Genomic DNA, 19,280 nt, shown 5'->3' with positions numbered 1-19,280 from the left:
TCAAAATCGCGTTCAAAGTCGTCCATTGCAGCTACTATAGTCCGGAGATATCGCTAGGCTAAATAAACAGCTGAGCTCTGTTTACCGGCTACGCTGTCAGTCAGTGTGCGGGCTGGAGATTGAGCAGAGAGGGGAGGGGGGTCCCCACTCAGAATGGTAAACGAGAATGTATGTAAAGTTATGAAGTGTGTCTGTTACGCTAGAAGAGTCAGAGTTTGGGACGGAGTCTTTTACCCCCTGGAGTGTTACCGGAGTTTCTGGAGTGCTCAAATAAACGGGCCTTTTCCCGAACACTCCTCTGGTCTCCTGCTCGTGAGGGATTCATTACAATATCGTAACATGGCTTAGATTTCTAAATAAACATTCACCTTGTTGCTAGATAGACCTACTCCTGAAAAACGCAAGGCTTTTTGTCCCTACGAGGCCACCGTCATTTACCCGACGGGAAGGGTGAGCGAGTGAGCCCTGCAATCTAGAATTTGACCACTGATGTCACTGTTTTCAACCCATTTTACACACTGGCCCTTTAAGATTGTAACACTTTAGAAGTAAACTGTGCCTTATGACTCATTGTCATAATGAAGTATAAATAAATGTAGGTACCTATGTTTTGCTTGATATACTGCATGCTCTGTATCTGTATGTTAGAAAAATAGGTGAGTACTAGAGGACAAAACTTTTAAGTGAACTGTCTCTTTCATCTGTGAAAAACAAGTACTTGTCACTCAGAACAAAGTAAGCTCAGTTTCATAGAGAACAGGAGGTTCCTGTAACCTCAGAAAGAGCCGTTGCTTCAATAATCCTGTGTTCCATGAGGGAGGTGCTTCTTTCTGTCCTTGTTTTACACTTTTTATAAAAAGAATTTCCCTCAGTTACAAAAGTGAAATACAATATGTGAAGCTTGTGTACTGAGAAATTAAACACATGTATCGTCCACAAACAAAATGTGACAATTTGCACTTGTCTGCATTACCGTCATGTGCTATAGAAGAGTAAACAAACACATAACAATTTAAAAGTAATTTGGCTGACGTCACTGGATGTCACTAAGGTCAACTGTACACTGTGACCAAACTTCACCACCAAAATAAAGTACTGGTTAAGTCTACACATGAGGTGTCTGAGTGATCATTATTCAATCAATCAATCAATTTTATTTATAAAGCCCAATATCACAAATCACAATTTGCCTCACAGGGCTTTACAGCATACGACATCCCTCTGTCCTTATGACCCTCACAGCTGATCAGGAAAACCTTTAACGGGGAAAAAATGGTAGAAACCTCAGGAAGAGCAACTGAGGAGGGATCCCTCTTCCAGGACGGACAGACGTGCAATACAGTAGATGTCGTACAGAACAGGTCAACATGATACATTAACAGTAATCCGTATGACACAATGAGACAGAGAGAGAGAGAGAGAGAGATGCAGGACAGACGATAATGACAGTAGCTTACAACAGCATTAATTAAAGTAATAATATTAATTAATATTAATATTAATTATTAATATTACCTACAGGCTATTAAACATTATTCCACTCACATGACATGCAGGACAATTAATGATGGGCAAATGTGTTTGTGTGTGTGTCTGTGCGCGTGGTGTTATATCAACACATGTGGTTCTGGACATGAGCAGCTGCACATTTAACAGCCACACATCACCGACAGTCCGCTGAACAACGCAACGGGTTGTGAATGAAATAAACCTTAATTACACATGACAGTCTTGCACGAAATATCATTAACGTTACTCTTTGTAGTCACGTAGGCATGTGAATTACAGCGTTTCATTGCAAAGAATGCATGTAACAGGTACACTTCTTGAGAAAGGTCTGGTGAGCGAGACTACGGGTACACTTGCGCTGTTTCTCCGCCATCTCGTTCAAATGAGCCAGATGTAGGGGGCGGGTATTTATACGTCAGGGCCTCAAGCTGAAAAAGACTTCCTGTCTTCCTGTCCTGACTTCTTGGAACCTCTCGTGTTACCTTACTCATTGCACCTAACAGATCCCTCCTAACGCCTAACGCTAACTCCTTACTGGCAGGAATAAGAGACATGAGACGGCCTTAAAGATGGCGGACCCCGAACGACTTCCGGTTCAAGTCAGGAGTTAAGAGTTAGCAGTATACAATTAAGAGACTTGGGATGCAGCCAAGGAAAACCCTCTCCTCACCTGGAAAAACCCTCTGAAAAAGAAGCTCAGGCTAACCGGCCAACAGAAAGTAAGCTGCTTCATGTGTGCTCTCCTTCCCCCTCTCACCTTGGATTTCTACATTATGATCAGCAGGCTATGGAAGGACCAAGCTGCCTGAACCTGAATTGACATGCTGAACAGGAGGAATCTAATGACCAGCCCCTGGATCGCCACAAAGGTCTGGACCACAAGGGCTCACCCAAAGCGCTGAGGTAACAGAGCCTCTTTTAACCTCTCTTGATTTTATGGTGACCCACCTGCCTGGACCTGTTTTTAACTTTTTGTATGTCTTTGTAGAGCCAACCAGCCCCCCTCTGGTGACTGAAGGCTTTGCTGTCACCACCTGCAGTCCAGTCTGAAAGTGCTTTTCACTATTTTAAATAAATTGTGCTTCACTTCTTTTAATCTGTGGTTCTCTGTGTCTGGTTTTTGGTCTGATGTGGCTTCCAACTGGTCCAGTTTTTAGAATTTGGTGTGTTGTGACAAATACATTCTTGAGTTAGTGTGACAGACTGTTTAAAAGGACAGTGTCAGTGCTGTAGTGGTTTCTGGTAAAGTGGATTACAGATGAGGAAGTGGATATATGCTCTCCTGTATATTTCAATGGCTTTTTGGCTGATAGGTGGGTATACTGTAAACGACTAGAAAAAGGTGGGTATACTCCGTGTACCTGTGTATACCCTCCACTTCACCCCATGGAGGAGATTTACTTAACTTAGAAGGCATTCAAGTATAATCACCAGTTTCTTGGCTTTAAAGAAACACAAATATCCAACCAGGCACTATTTTGTGTGTGTACAAACCATCTAACTTCCATTATCACTACAACTTTCTCCCTCTTCATCTTATCCCCTGTGACTTACTTTCTTATGGTCTCAAGAGCGTTGGGTGCTGTGGGACCTGCAAGCAGAGGTATCTCTGAGGATTCTCAGCTTGACCTGTGTGAGCCGTCATTGGCCAGGCCCACCAAAAGGACCATGACCTGCAAGCACCAAATCAATGCTGCTGAGTATCCTTACCTTTTCTATGTAGTCAGGAAATTTACCTGTCAAGCCCTCACCCTTTTAACAGTTATACCTATTATTTACATGACTATTTCGTAATATTTCTCAGGAACTCTGGAAATTGTTTGGACAAACATGGATTGTGTCCAACAAGGAAACAAAAAAGCAACAATGCTCTGTTGATCTTGTGCTCACACAACTGAGATATGCAGTTAGTTCCCATGGAAGGCAAATAGGCTTAAGGGCAGATTTAAGGTGGATAACCTACTTCAATTGTGTACCAGGCTGCCCCACCACATCCTGCAGTCTAAGAGATGGGAGCATAAAGCAGTGGAGGTTAGCCTGAGGTTTTTGTGCATCATCTTATTCACATTTTATGCTTAAAAAGATTTCAGGCCATCTGGAAATCACAGAGGGTCAGTCCCCTGCAGCCATGCCTCTGGCTCAGTGCTCTAATGAATCCATTTACAGTGGTGGATGAAGTACCTGAAAGTCATACTTGAGTAAAAGTACAGATATCTTAAAATAATGTGGTAGAAGTTAAAGTCACCTATTATATTACTATAGTTAGATAATAGGTGACATTAATATACACACCGATCAGCCAAAACATTAAAACCACTGACAGATGACATGGACAATACTGACCATCTCGTTACAATACCATGCTCTGCTGGGAAACCTTTGGTCCTGGCATTCATGTGGATGCCACTTGAAGCATTTCACTCATCCAAACACTGCAGCGGACCAAGTACCCCCCTCATGGCAATAACACTCCTATGGCAGTGGCCCCCCTCCAGCAGAACACGCACCATGCACCACCTCACCACAAACAATGTTCAGAAATTGCCTGAGGAACATGACAAAGAGTGCAAGGCATCAACCTGGCCTCCAAATTCCCAAGATCCCAATCTGATTGAGCATCCATGGGACGTGCCAGTGCCCCACCTCACATCTGACAGGTCAGGGGGGGACTACATGTAGGTCCTCAGTTCTGGGTGGGTGCTGCATGTCAAGTGGTATCCACAACAGTGGTGGCTGCTGGTCTTTCAAACAGGGGAAGCTCACTTTAAGTTCACATCATAACATTTGTCATATTGTAGCGTGGCAGTAACTAACTAAAAGGAACATTTAATTGAAGCCGTTTTTCAACCACACTCATGCCATAGAACCACAGCAAAACACACCTCAGAGATTTTCAGATGGGTTTAAACTGTGTACAAATGGTGAAAATGAGCCATATGGCTAATGGAAATACGGAACTCTGAGCTGAATTTATCAAAAAGCTGAATATCTCTTAGCTTATGGAAAGTGAATATTTTGGTGATACATGGTTTTCACATGGCAGCAACAAGGTGCATGGATTGTTACACACACATCAATGTAGGTCTCCCATACAAACTAATTCCCTAAACTAAAAATGAGAACTTCTTCTGCTTACCACACTCAGTATCGTATTTTGTGTCGTGCTGCACAAAGTCATATTACATAAACAAACTAATGCTGCTTCTCCAGATGGGCAGCTTTTGTTATTTCAGCCAAAATGAATGTAACATAATTCACACTGTCTAGTCAAAACAGTCCAAAACATGAGCTGTTAAAATTATATGACTGGTAGGTCTCCAGAGACAAAGTTACAGAATAGATGCATTATTTGGCATTACTGATTTTGAACCTGCCAGGATTATATTCCTGTTATTTCAGCAAAAATGAAGGTTATATATAGTACATATTTAATGAAAATGCATGTATTTGAGAAGTACTGAGTCAAGATAACCTTGGTTGAATTACAGGAACTAGCAGTTTATGTACTGGATAGCCCCTTTGAGTTCAAATTATATTCAGAGATTCTATGAAAGCCTGCACTACAACTTTCTCTCTCTTCATCATATCTCCTGTGACTTTCTTTCTTGTGGTCTCAAGAGCCTCTGGTGTTGCAGGACCTGCAAGCCGAGGTAACCCTGAGGATCTAGGCCAAGGACTCTCTTTGAGCTGGCATTTAGACCAGTATTTTCAAGCTGTTTTGCAGTCAGGTTTATCTAGTTACAGTTAACCCAGTCAGTGTTGAGAGGGATTATTATTTTTCTCTCCACACCAGGTTTCCTCTGTTTGCTGGAGTGAAATGGTGAATTATGAAGTGACTGTGAACAATGACGAGCTTGCCTTTGCTGGCACTAGAAACAGGGTCTTCATTAAGCTGGTGGGCACAGATGGGGAGAGCAAACGCACGTGGCTCCACACCTATATGGGGCTGTTAAACATTGACAAACTACCGGTACGTTAAAAATTTCCCTTTCTGTACATAAACATGTAACATGCTTCCTTAACTTTACCTGTATAAAATTATAGGCTCAGGCTCAGGTGGGCCATAACAGGATATGTGCCGCTCTGCAAATCTTCAACCTGCAGCCACAAAAGTGACGAAAACAACAGAAGATCACCAAAATGAGCTTTAAAAAAGTATTTTATGTAGTGCACATATTGCACATAGGTTGTATTTTCTCCACACTTCTACATTCAGTAATATTTGCTAAGTATCATTAATTAATTATTAGTTCATGGTTATCAAATACACTTTTTCTTCATCTCTTGAAATGTTCTTGAACCATCTCTGTCATCATTCTAGGTGAAGTGCCCCGTCTCCATTGGAAAGCTGATTTTGATAGAGCTAGACAAACAGCACTTCCTAGTCGAAGACTCTTGGTTCCCTGCCAAGGTGGAAGTGAAATCCCCTGAGGGAGACACCTACAACTTTCCCATCTACAGCTGGATCACTGACAGTGAGGTGCATGTCTTCAGAGAGGGAACAGGTTTGTGGAAGTGTACTTTTTTGACATTCTGTATGTTGTTCACTGATTATATGAGATACAAGAAGGAGGCTGAAGTAAATTTATGACAACATACTGTATATATTAAGGATTTTGAACCTTATTTTGGTTCTTTCTTTGAGCTCTGAGAGTCTTTGAAGACAAGCATCATCATGGCTGGGAGATTCGGCAACAGGAGCTGAAGCAGCGAGACAAAGAGTATCGGTGAGAGCTCAGGGTTTATTCACATTTTAACTTCATGCAGCCCAAAAATAACATGCATCCAAACCACCCCCACCTTTATCTTTTGAATATATTCCTGATATATAATGATGAATTAATAACCATATGACATTGTTACTGTACACCTGCCTAGGTTTATTAAAATATATTATACTATCACACATTTTGCAAAATTGCAATATTGAATATGTGACTAGTATTTAATACCTGTGTACGCTGAATCAAAACTGCACATACACTGGTAGACTATCCAAAGTTCATCACCTCCTTCTCTCTGTTTTTACCCAGCTGGCATGTGTATGCGAAGGGAATACCCGACTGCATGAAGGCAGATAGTTTTTTTGATCTGCCTTCAGATATCCGCTTCTCCTTCACCAAGGACGTAGAGTTTGTGTACACTCTAGAGACAGGGTAAAGTCCTCAAATTCTGTTAGGAATCTATATATCTGTAAAACTATATACCTGCCTATCAAATAGAATCATAATAAAGTTAGTATTTGCTTTTATTTTCTAGGCTGATTGAGCTGGAACTAGAGGGACTGGTTGATTCCAGGGAGAAATGGCATCATGTTGCTACTGTCAGTCAGGTCTTCCCAGCGAGACGGACTGACATATCAGGTACTATCATGGTAGTTTGATCGAATAGTTCATTCTGTTTGTATAATAATAATGCTAATAATAATAGTGTCTATTAACATTTTACATCTTATTGTCACTTTATCTTATTTTATCTTTATTGTAGCTAGTTTCATTGCTGAACTGACCTGTTCTCCTGTCCAAATACATTTCACTGAACCTTGTTGATCTACAGAGGACTAATAAAGAGAATCTGAAACTGATCTGAAACCTTTCCAAACAAAGCTACAAAGTGCTTTGTTACCAAAACAAGTAATAAAGTAATAAAATCCAAACACAAGATATAAAACAAGATGAAATAATTACCATGTCACCAAAGAAAAAGAAAAAGCCATCACATAAAAATGAGAATTCTGAGTAACACATTGTTCACAGTTGTCTAGTCTTACATGAAGCAAACACCAACATTGTGATGAAGCAGTACTTGGCGGCTCCCCTTGTCCTGCTCCACAAAACACCTGAGGACAAGCTGATGCCAATTGCTATTCAGGTGAATATAGCACTCAAATATGGCTAATAGCCAAGATGTAAGACAGTTGATTTAATTAAGCTGAAGCTTTACATGTAACTTTTCTAAAATAAGTTTTCACATTTGCTGAAACTGTCACTATATCTTGAACACGCCAGCTATTAGGAAATATGGGCAGGGGGACACAATTTAGTGGGATTTACATTAGCAGTGATTGTGTGTTTTGCGCATCTGATTGCTGTCAGATGGACTGCACCATTTCACAAAATCTGTGGGGGGTGGGAGTATCAGATGGCACATTGAAATATGTTTTAATGATAACAATACATATATGTATAATGTAAATACAAATAACATGTAGTGTCAGTGATATAAGTCGGTAAGTAAATTGTTGTACTTGATCCCATTTAATTCCCTCCCTTTCATCTTCTGTGGCCTTTTTCCACTGCTTTCTTAACTGTCTCCTTTCATTAACTAACTTCTCTATTTCTCTTTGCCGCCTAGACTTATCAATTCAAGTGTGTACTCTGGATGATGACTGCATGCTCGCTGTGCTCGTATATGTGTGTGTTGTCTGTATGTGTTCTTGAATGTGTCTTTTATAGTCTTGGGGCCCTCTTTTCTTTGTGTCCCAATGTCAATGTAAAGCACTTTGTAACCTGTGTTAAAAAAGGTGCTATATAAATAAAGTTTTACTTTTACTTACGTACCTGACAGTACCCTCTCACCCATCTTTCTCTCATACACCCCAAACCTCTCTGCACCATATGAGTAAATTATATCTCCCATCTTTCTAACTTTTTATTGCATTTCCTCTAAGCCTGCTTAAGAATGCTGAAAAATCTCTATTAACTATCTCCCATTCTTTACTGTCATTTGCCCTAGGCCATCTAACTCTAACCTTTTGCTCCATGGTTCTCTCTCTGACTGGCCTGCTAACCTCAGTGTCACCTGCATCCCCTCTTACTACCTCCTCCTCCTCCTCCTCCTCCTCCTCCTCCTCCTCAGTGGCAGTGTTACTGATATCCTGTGAACTGTGGTTTTCTACCTGTCAATGGATTTCATCCAACTGACTTCTAAGGAAGTACTGATGAATGTGGCATACCCTGCCCTTTCTTTGCCACACACTTTCCCTGATGAGTTCTGAGGCCTTTATAGATATAAATATGAATTTTCCCTTAAGGGGCCAACAAAGTATTAAACTGAAAAGCAGATTAAACTTATAGTAAATAGGTGAATATACAATTACATAAAATTCTTAAACACTGACCACTACTGGCATTACTGGTATTGGATCAACTGGATTGAATGAACCACACCTCCTTCCTTCTCCTGCGGCTGAAGCAGACTCCAGCAGAGTCTACCAGCTCAGTGGCCTAGTGGTAAAGTGTCCGCCCTGAGACTGGGAGGTCGTGGGTTCGATCCCCGGCCGAGTCATACCAAAGACTATAAAAATGGGACCCATTGCCTCCCTGCTTGGCACTCAGCATCAGGGGTTGGAATTGGGGGGTTAGATCACCACATGATTCCCGAGCGCGGCACCGCTGCTGCTCACCGCTCCCTCAGGGGATGGGTCAATTGCGGAGAACAAATTTCACACACTCAGGTGTGTGACAATCAGTGGAACTTTACCTTTACTTTACCTTAGAAGACAACCCCATCTTCCTTCCTACTGATTCTGAGTACGACTGGTTGATGGCCAAGATTTTTGTGAGAAGTGCAGATTTCAACGAGCATCAACTCAACTCTCACCTGCTGCGCACTCATCTGTTCGCTGAAGTGTTTGCAATGTCACTGCTGCGCAACGTGCCCTCGGTGCATCCATTGTACAAGGTAACTGAGGGGAGAATACTGAACTTACTGTAGTTGTAGGTTTTCATGTTTCATGCTGCTGCTCACCGCTCCCTCAGGGGATGGGTCAAATGCGGAGAACAAATTTCACACACTCAGGTGTGTGACAATCAGTGGAACTTTACCTTTACTTTACTTTACTTTACTTTACTTTACCTTAGAAGACAACCCCATCTTCCTTCCTACTGATTCTGAGTACGACTGGTTGACGGCCAAGATTTTTGTGAGAAGTGCAGATTTCAACGTGCATCAACTCAACTCTCACCTGCTGCGCACTCATCTGTTCGCTGAAGTGTTTGCAATGTCACTGCTGCGCAGTGTGCCCTCGGTGCATCCATTGTACAAGGTAACTGAAGGGAGAATACTGAACTTACTGTAGTTGTAGGTTTTCATGTTGTAGTTTTTTTTGTTGTTTTTTTTCATTTTGCTGATTTTTGCATCTTCCTAAGTTGACAAATCATAATGTTTTAGTGTGTTTATAGAATTTTAAGTATTTCTCACAACTAAATTGTAAAGTAACATCAAAATTACTGACTTGGTTAACATGTAATAGTGTTATCAATCAATCAATCAATTTTATTTATAAAGCCCAATATCACAAATCACAATTTGCCTCAGAGGGCTTTACAGCATGCGACATCCCTCTGTCCCTTAGATCCTCACAGTGGATAAGGAGTAACTCCCCCCAAAAAAACCTTTGATGGGGAAAAGAAATGGTAGAAACCTCAGGAAGAGCAACTGAGGAGGGATCCCTCTTCAAGGGCGGACAGATGTGCAATAGATGTCGTACAGAACAGATCAACATAATAAATTTGCAGTAATCCGAATGACAACATGATACATAAAAAGACACAGAGAGAGATGCAGGGCAGACAGTAATGATACTAGCTACAACAATATTAATTTAAGTAATAACATTATAACAATAATTACAGTAATTGTGGTACAATATGATGTAAGTATGTATTAATATATGATAGTATATGTATGTGACAATAATCATATGTGTATAATAGGGCTGTCAAAAAAATTTGAAAAAAAATAAAAAATAAAAAATAAAAAAAATCGAAATTTGAAGTTCGATATATATTTTTTTATAATTTCAAACCTAAATTTGATCATTCGAATATCATTAATAATTCATTAATACTATTAATAACGTTGTATATCACGGCGAATCCCGTTCGGGCAGAAATGGCTCACACACAAGCCAGACGCAGACCCCCAAATTCCACCAGATGCATGTTGGTTGCGTCTGCGCACGCAGCGGATAACTAGCCCAGACGTTCCGCAACGAACACGCATCCAGTGAAATTCTGGCGAGAGACGGAGGGATAGGCACCGACGGAGGAGCCCGCTGCGCCAACACCACCCACTGCGCTGTCCGCGATGTGTGACCTGTTCGGGGAGACATACAGGGAGAGTGTTGCACCTGCTGCCTTCCTGCCTACCCTTTTTGAAGAAGAGATGAAACGTTACCAGAATGAGACACCACTACGAGCTGACCAGGATCCACTCTTGTGGTGGAAAACTACAGGCCCACTGAAGTATCCAAACATTGCGGTCCGATGTTTTCATCCATTTCAGAGTGTCACGTTCATATTTCGCCAGCAATAAGCAGCTTATTTTTTGTAAAAAATAAATAAATAAAATAAAATAAAATAAAATAAAATAAAATAAAATAATAATAATAATAATAAATTTGAATATTATTCGAACTCTACTAAATTAATTCGAAAATATTTGAACTCAACTTCATGGTGCTTTTGATAGCCCTAGTGTATAATAGCAGTAGAAGTATGATTAATAATAACAGTAGTAGTAGGAGGCATCAGGCAGGACCACGGCAGCAGCACAACCACATCACATAAGGTAACCTGTCACACAGTGGAGCACAAAGGCTCCAGAGTAGAAGCCAAGTTACGGAGATGCAGCAACAGGATGTGGATGTTCGTGAAGGAGAGAGAGAGAAGGAGAGAAGGTGCAAGGTGCATTATAGGAGGTATATTATAGGAGGTCCACCGGCAGACTGGGTCTATGTCAGCCTGACTAGGGGCTGGTCCAAAACAGACCTGAGCCATCCCTAACTATAAGCTTTATCAAAAAGGAAAGTCTTAAGTCTAGTCTTAATTGTGGAGACAGTGTCTGCCTCCCGGATCGCAACAGGAAGATTATTCCACAGGAGAGGAGCCTGATAGCTGACCTGACCATTCAGAGCTTTGTAAGTTAGGAGTGAGATTTTAAATTCAATTCTGGATTTTACAGGGAGCCAGTGCAGAAAAGCTAAGACAGGAGAAATGTGATCTTGTTTCTTGGTTCATGTCAGTCTGCGTGCCACTGCATTCTGGATTAGCTGGAGAGGTTTCAAAGACTTATAAGAGCTGACAATAGGTCAATTGCAGTAATCCAGCCCAGAGGTAACAAAAGCATGGACCAATTTTATTCTGCATCTTTTTGTGACAGGATAGGCCTTATTTTTGCAATATTATGCAGATGAAAGAACGCAGTCTGAGGTTTGTTTTATATGGGAGTTAAAAGGCAAATCTTTATCAAATATTACTTTTCTCATGCTAATGAGAGAATGTAATGCTAGAGGCCAGAGCAATGCCATCCAGAGAAACTGTATCATCAGACAAAGAGTTTCTGAGGTGTTTGGGTCCAAGAACAATAACTTCAATTTTGTCTGAATTTAACATAAGGAAATTGGAGCTCATCCAGGTTTTTATGTCTTTAAGGCATTTTTTAAGTTTAGTCACTTGATCTGTTCCTTCTGGCTTTATCAGTAGATATAATTGTGTATCATCTGCATAACAATGAAAATTCACAGAGTGATTTCTAATGATGTTACCTAAGGAAAGCATATATAAAGTGAATAGAATTGGTCCGAGCACAGAACCCTGTGGAACTCCAAAACAAACTTTGGTATGTAAAGATGATGCATCATGAAAATGAACAAACTGATATTTATTGGATAAATACGATTTAAACCAGCGTAGTGCAGAACCTTTAAGGAAAATTAAATCTTTCAGTCTCTGTAGCAGAATTTGATGGTCAGTTGTGTCAAATACGGCACTAAGAGCTAGTAAAACAAGTACAGAGACGAGTCCTTTGTCTGAGGCAGTAATTTTAACTGTCTCAGTGCTATGATGCACTCTAAATCCTGACTGAAATTTTTCAAATAAATTATTATCATGGAGAAAATCACACAGCTGGTCTGCGACTACTTTCTCAAGGATCTTTGAAAGAAAGGGAAGATTAGATATTGGTCTATAGTTGGCTAACACCTCAGGATCCAGGGTGGGCCTTTTTAAAGGAGGTTTAATTACAGCTGCCTTAAAGGACCGTGGTACGTAGCCTGTTAATAAAGATATATTGATCATGTCTAATATGTAAGTGTTAACTAAGGGTAAGACTAACAGATTTTTCTCTTTCCCTCAGCTCCTCATACCTCACACTCGCGACACTTTGCAGATCAACTACTTAGCTCGACATCGTCTCATATCTGAGACTGGAGTTTTTTCAGAGGTATCAAAAGACCAACACACTCAGTAGACCATTACTGAAACAATGTTGTTGTTGTTGTTGTTGTTGTTGTTTTTTTCTCTCAAAATCATCAACAGTATTTGTCTCTAACTATACTCCATACATATCTGACTGTCTGCTAGTTTGCATCCTCTGGTGGAGAGGGTTTGGTGACACTCCTGCAGAGATCAATGTCCTCACTGACCTACAGCTCCCTCTGCATACCAGGGGACATTGCTGAGCATGGGTTGGAAGACGTGCCGAACTTCTACTACAGGGATGATGGACTCAGGCTTTGGGATATCATCCACAGGTAATATAGTTGTCCTGATACTGGAAAATAAGAGCCCAAATCCTGCCTTCACCACTGACTAGCTTTTGTTCTCTTATGTAACTCAATTGGTTTCCTCAAAACAGATTTCTTTAATCATGGCCATGAAATAGCAAGAAATAGTACAATGTGTACATCAGTAAAGTTTTGAGGTGCTGGTAGGCATATATTTAAACTTTAAAGCCAGGCTCAAAATGTTTCCCTCTGCTTCCTGTCTTTATGCTAAACTAAGCTAATAACCATCTGGCTGTAGTTCCATACTTAATGCATTATCATACTGATCTTGCCATCTAACTCTTGACAAGAAAGTTAACTGGCAAATTCCCAAAAATGTCAAACTATCCCTGTAAAGTTGTAGGATCCACTGTGTTGAATATTGTATCAAAGTCTTAAAGCAACACAATGGAGTTTTTGAGCCCTCAAAATATATATCCAAGATGATTGTGATTGTACATCAACTCACAATACTGTAGGCTGGATGGCATCTCCGTCATTGCCTGAGAGCATCTGTTTCATTTGCACTGGCACTATGCAGTTTCTGGGTTCGGGTAGGAACCCAGACACAAAAAAGACTACAAAATTTGGCTGCTTTACAGCATATGTCATATCCCCCTCCTCTCATTAGAGCAGCGTAGCCGAACTAACTGAGGTGAACGAAGTTAGACGTGGTGGTCATGGCTGAAGCGACAAAGAAAAGGAAGAAGGTGAAAGTAGGGTGACCATATTTTGATTTCCAAAAAAGAGGACACTCATAGAGTGTATAGAGGTCACGATAGCCTACTTAAATGATACTCGCAGTTTACTCAAAGATGCCTTATAATTTTAATATATTTAAAGTTTATATGTATGGATAGAAAATTCAGTTATATTACAAAATAATATCTCTCAAAGACAGAACTTCAGATAGGCTTCTCAGAGGTTACTCAACTTGCTTTTATTATGCCTAAAATAATAATCTTTTTACAAGTTTCAATTGTACAAAAATAAATATAAATGTAAAATAAATGTAAAATCTCTGGAATGAAATAATGATAGAAATAATGTCTATTCTGTATTAGAAAAATCAACTTGTAAAATAATAGCTATCTTTTCAAGTCTTAATGGACAAATAATATGAAATAATGTTCTAAATAATACCTCTTCTGTATTAGAAAATCCAACTTTGAGGTCCCCGGCACCTTTATTAGACACACAAACATATGTGCCAGCTTTGCACACGGTGCACTCAGCCTCCCATATATCCCGATCGGGTCGGGACGGTAAGTTGGGAATTTTTTCTGCAGTTCATCTGTGAAGCTGCACTTGCGCTTCGGCATCTTGGAAGCTCAGAATAATGCGGGTGTCTGCTGCTTCCTCGTTGTGAGTGTTGGAGATCCACCGATAAGGCAGCCTCTCGGGGATTACGCACACGCACACACACACACACACACACACACACGGAAAACCGGACATTATCATCAATTTATAAACACCCCCCGGACGCCCCGGACAGGATGTAAAAAGTGGACATGTCCGGGCAAAAGAGGACGTTTGGTCAGCCTAGATAATCATCTGGTTTGATCAGTCTTTAATGGTATTGGGATGAGGCTGCAGATACAGCTCCTCAAATGTCGACAACAGAGAACAGAAACCTTTAAAAACACAGAGGTAACGTCACTTACTGAGTGTCCACACAGGACCAGCAGCAGCAGCAGCAGCAGCAGCAGGATATTCCCAAACCTGAGCAGAGGCATCATGTGTCCTCACAAGACTCACACTGTCCGGTTTAAATGCAGAATTGGATTAAGGTATCTCTTCATGCAGAGTTTACATGAACGCAGTCAGCTAACGCTCTTACTTCCCTGATTACCCTGTGATGTTTTGAATGAGTGTGGCAGCATGAGTTGCGGAAGTAAAATCATGTGATGTTTTATTCCTGTGGTGTACCAACGCGGTTTGATCAGTAGGTGGCAGTGCCACGCATTTATTTAAGGTGCTTGAGGTGAGATGATGATGGCGTGAGTTTAAACAGTAAGGAGTCAAATCTGCAAAACCAACTTTAATACACACAGTGTTAAAATTACAAATGAAAAAAAGGTCTGGTGAGATTGTTTTAAGGGGAAACATGCAGATGGAAACCTGTAGACCACAAACTATCCCTTACCAAAAAGTAGTTTAAGTATACTATACCTTTTTTAAACTAAAACTTAAGTTAGTATACTTTCAGTTTACCTTGAATGTACTATCAGGGATACACTAAACAAAAGTATACTTAGTTTATACTGACAAGTACACAGAAAAAGTTTAAGTATACTTTGCCTATACTTTTACTTACATGCAAGTATATTTAGCCTATATTTGTATAGAAAGTATATAGAAGCCCTGCCTGCACTTAAAATGAAGTATTCTTGCACTGTACTACAGCTGGCTTGTGGGTGTATACTTGTATAGCTGTATAACATAAACTATTCCTCTGCTGTTTTTGTTCAAAAGTGTGTTTGTAGATATGGGAAAGTTTATATGTTCAAATGAAAAAAAGTCCCAAGTTCAGTTGTTTAGTGTAGTTTAGTATTTAGTTAAAAATAAAGTTTATTGTTTTGAATAATGAAAGGGTCTGAGATGTCTTTCTACATTTACTCGAGTGTCTTCAAGCTAAATAATCAGACTTGTGGACTAGTATTAAGTATGTTTATTTCCAGTATTCTACAAAGTATACTTTCATAAATTACTGTATATACCTTTGTGTGTGGTAAACATAAGAGTAGTACACTGAGCAAGAGGAGTATACTTTGGGTATAAGAAAAGTAAAATGTGAGTATAAGGTTAGTGTACTGTACATATAGGAATAGTATAATGTAAGTATAAGAATAGTATACTTTGAGTAGCCGTGGTATACCTTGAAGTATAAGTGTAGTATAATGTAAGTATAGGTGCGATGTACTTTTAAGCAAAGTATAATTTGTGTGTATGAATAGTGCAATTCAAGTATAATGTAAGTGTAGGAGTAGTGTACTGTAAGTATAGGCAAAGTATAATTTGAGTATGTATTAAGGATAAAAATAGTGCAATTCAAGTATAACAGTAGTATACCTTTAGTATTAGAATAGTATAATGTAAGTATTCAGCAGCCACCACCACCAGTGTCTGGACTTCGTGGGGGGATTTATCCTGCTGCCACTCAGACGTCACTTGATCACAAAATATCTCCCTCTGGTGTCCAAGCACCAAAGACTTCTGCTAAATCTTAATCAGCACAAATCATCTGCTAATCTGTGCATTCATATTTTCTAATAAATATTAAATTTACTTCATTATTCGGTCTCTCCTGATTGAAATGTAGTTGCTCAAACTTCATACACAGAGCAGTTATGGAGCACTCAGGGACAGTGGTTTCATGGGAGAATGGGTACAATTGTAACGTCACTTGCTCTCTGAGTGCGGTTCTAGTTGGCTATAATTGACGTGATGCTGTCTTTCACACAGGCTTTTTGTCTTCGTTAAGTTTTTGTGGCACAGGCCTGTTTGCCTTTTACGCCTGAATGCATCGTGTCCAAACACTCACGAACACTCATGGGTGCAGATCCCGGGGGGGATGGGGGGGACATGTCCCCCCCAAATTCTGAAAAACACAAATTGTCCCCCCCAATTCTAAATAGCTTAAATGATTGAAATTGAACAAATGTATACTGTAGTCCTATATACTGGGAGAAAGGGAAGATGATGAGGAGAAATGGGAATCCGTGAGAGGCAAGAGATGAGAACGTGAGTGGACATAACATGCCTGAGACCCTGAAACTAGAAGTAGCATTAACTAACAGCGAAGCAGTGAAAAGGAGGGTGATGGCTGGTTCCATGTACTACTGGCTGTTTAAGAGAAATAAACAGTAAAGGTAAGCATATGATTCTCTTTGTAGTGCTTTTTGAATGACTTGGTGATGGTGATGAGCCTCTATGAAATCGTGAAATATGCTGGCAATCTCAAGCGCTCTGTGGGCATGATTTGCACGCGTGCAATTAAAAAAAAATCACAACTGATTGTGTCCCCCCCAAACTTGTCATCAGATCTGCACCCATGCGAACACTGTTAGTAAATATCCACTGTGTGCCCAAATGACTGGCGCAATCTTTCTCATTCAGCTTCAGCATGGTGGGCGGTGGAATTGATCCACAGCTGCATCTATCTGCACCCCACCTCTTCCTCAGAAAGCAGTCAGGCAGGAGTGCAGTTTTCTGAAATATCGCTGTTATCAGTGGAGCCTGGAGACAACACGTGGTGGTTCCAGGAAATGAACCTTAGAAGTAAAAGAAGTGTCAGCATTATGCAAACACACCCACATTCAAGTTATTTATGTAGGCTGTGTGTTGTTTTTGTATGTTCTTCTTACTTGCAGTGCTGTTTATCAGTCTAGATTTTTTGATGTGAGTTGCAGAGTGGTGGAGATATCGGCCGTAGAGATGTCTGCCTTCTCTTGAATATAATAGAGCTAGTTGGCACTCAGCTTGACGTGCTTCAACCCCGAAAAAAAGACATTAGAAAAACTCATCAGCAACGTCTCTTTCCAAAAAATCATGGCCCAGATACTAGAGATAATCCAAAGACCTTGTTGTGAGCAGTTCCATGTGGGAACTATTTTCTTTCTAACCAACTTCACTCGCCAACTGCATCACCATGCTGGTCTTCCACAATCCACACCACTGAAGCAAAGAGAGTTTCAAGAATTTCGCTGATCTAGCTGTAACGCAGTCTCGGAGCCCATCAGTCATTCTGACGACGATAAGCCTCTGGAGGCAATGGCCAATATTTTGGAAGACTCAGTGTAGTCTGTGGACGTGGACTAAGACTTCCTCTTCTATGTGTTGTTCATTTCGGCTAATCTCTTTAAACAGATGTCTACATATGGATGCAGATAAATAAAAAAAAAAAAGCAAATAAAACGCTAAACTGTCATCAGACGACAGCCAGTGGGTTCTGAATACACATTTCGGCCAATGCGTTCTTCTTTTGCTCTCCACATGGACTTTTACCTGCCACTCACATGTGATTGGTCAAAACTACTCAGGTTACAAATGGAGCAAAAAACAGAAACCAGAGCACTTCCAAAATCTTGCCTGTTGCCTACAGAGCGGCTGTGGCTCAGAGGTAGAGCGGGTCGTCCACCAATTGGAAGATCAGCAGGTTGATCCCTGGCTCCTCCAGTCTGTATGTTGAAGTATCCTTGAGTAAGATACTGAACCCCAAATTGCTCCCGATGATGCCTCCATTGGTGTGTGAGTGTGTTAAAAACTGATGGCTTGTATCGTAGCCTCAGCCACCAGTGTGTGAATGGGTGAATGTCTATATGACTAGAAAAGGTGCTATACAAATGCAGGTCCATTTACCATTCACAGATTCTTTGTACATATGCCGATATCTGTTCAGAGATTAGTTATTACGTTAGGGCTCAGCCGAGGAGGACACCATTGTTATTTACATCTTGTGCTGCCATGAGCTTGAGGCTCTTGTTCATCAGTAGATGCACTTCTGCTCAGTGATGTAGTTGGCTCAGCTGAGACGATGAGGCTTCAGCTAGGCACGACCGTATGTTGACATAAGCCAGACATATTTGGTTGGCTGGACTGTTGGCTTTGGCAGACGTCTGCACTCTTTTATTGATGTAATGTAGTCTGTCACACAGTCTGTCTGTTTAGTTTTTGTGGTGCAGGCCTGTTTGCCTTTCACATGTGAATGTCTTGTGTCTGGAAAGCCCACAAACACTATCAGAGTCTATCTGCTGTGTGCCTGAATGATTGCTGTAATCTTTCTCCTTCAGCCAGAGCTGAATAAGAAATGGTTGGGTGATGGCATTCATCCATGTCTGCACCTATCTGCACCCCACCTCTTCCTCAGAAATTGTGATGGGTGGACTTATTATTTTGATGGTAATGGCTTCTTTGAGTTGATACATGTAACTCTATTGAACCTTTTGAGTTTTGATCTTTTTTGCAAAATACTGAGTCGGTTTCTCTGTGACACTCCATCATACTACATGCACGTTTGACAGCTAGTGCTGCCAACTCCACAATATTCTACTGTAATTATTTTCCATGTAATAGAAACTGTTTACTATCATGTTGCAGTTGTTAACTATCTGAACAATCTGGATAAACTGTGCAGGTGAACATTTTTCTGTTGTTGTTAACACGTCATCAGAATTAATATTTTTAGTCAACTGTGATGGTCTCACACTTAAGCTGGTTT

At 40.5% G+C, this 19,280-nt stretch overlaps 2 protein-coding genes across 3 annotated transcripts in view; one reads left to right on the top strand and one right to left on the bottom strand.

Annotated features, from left to right (window-relative positions):
- Positions 1-14,936, bottom strand: part of glb1 (galactosidase, beta 1) — an 82,073-nt gene extending 67,137 nt beyond the window's left edge. The window contains exon 1 of one of the 2 annotated variants that reach the window (XM_050043861.1): positions 14,725-14,936. In XM_050043861.1, the coding sequence (XP_049899818.1) occupies positions 14,725-14,799 (75 nt within the window). In that variant the 5' untranslated portion in view covers positions 14,800-14,936. The remainder of the gene's footprint in view (positions 1-14,724) is intronic. The other variant, XM_050043862.1, reaches the window with a different exon arrangement.
- Positions 1-19,280, top strand: part of LOC126389901 (polyunsaturated fatty acid lipoxygenase ALOX15B-like) — an 88,532-nt gene that overhangs the window by 26,450 nt on the left and 42,802 nt on the right. The window lies entirely within an intron of this gene.

Source organism: Epinephelus moara, chromosome 5, assembly GCF_006386435.1.
Source record: "Epinephelus moara isolate mb chromosome 5, YSFRI_EMoa_1.0, whole genome shotgun sequence".
NCBI lineage: Eukaryota > Metazoa > Chordata > Actinopteri > Perciformes > Serranidae > Epinephelus > Epinephelus moara.
The sequence above is the reverse complement of the archived record's forward strand: the minus strand, read 5'-3'. Positions and strand labels throughout refer to the sequence as shown.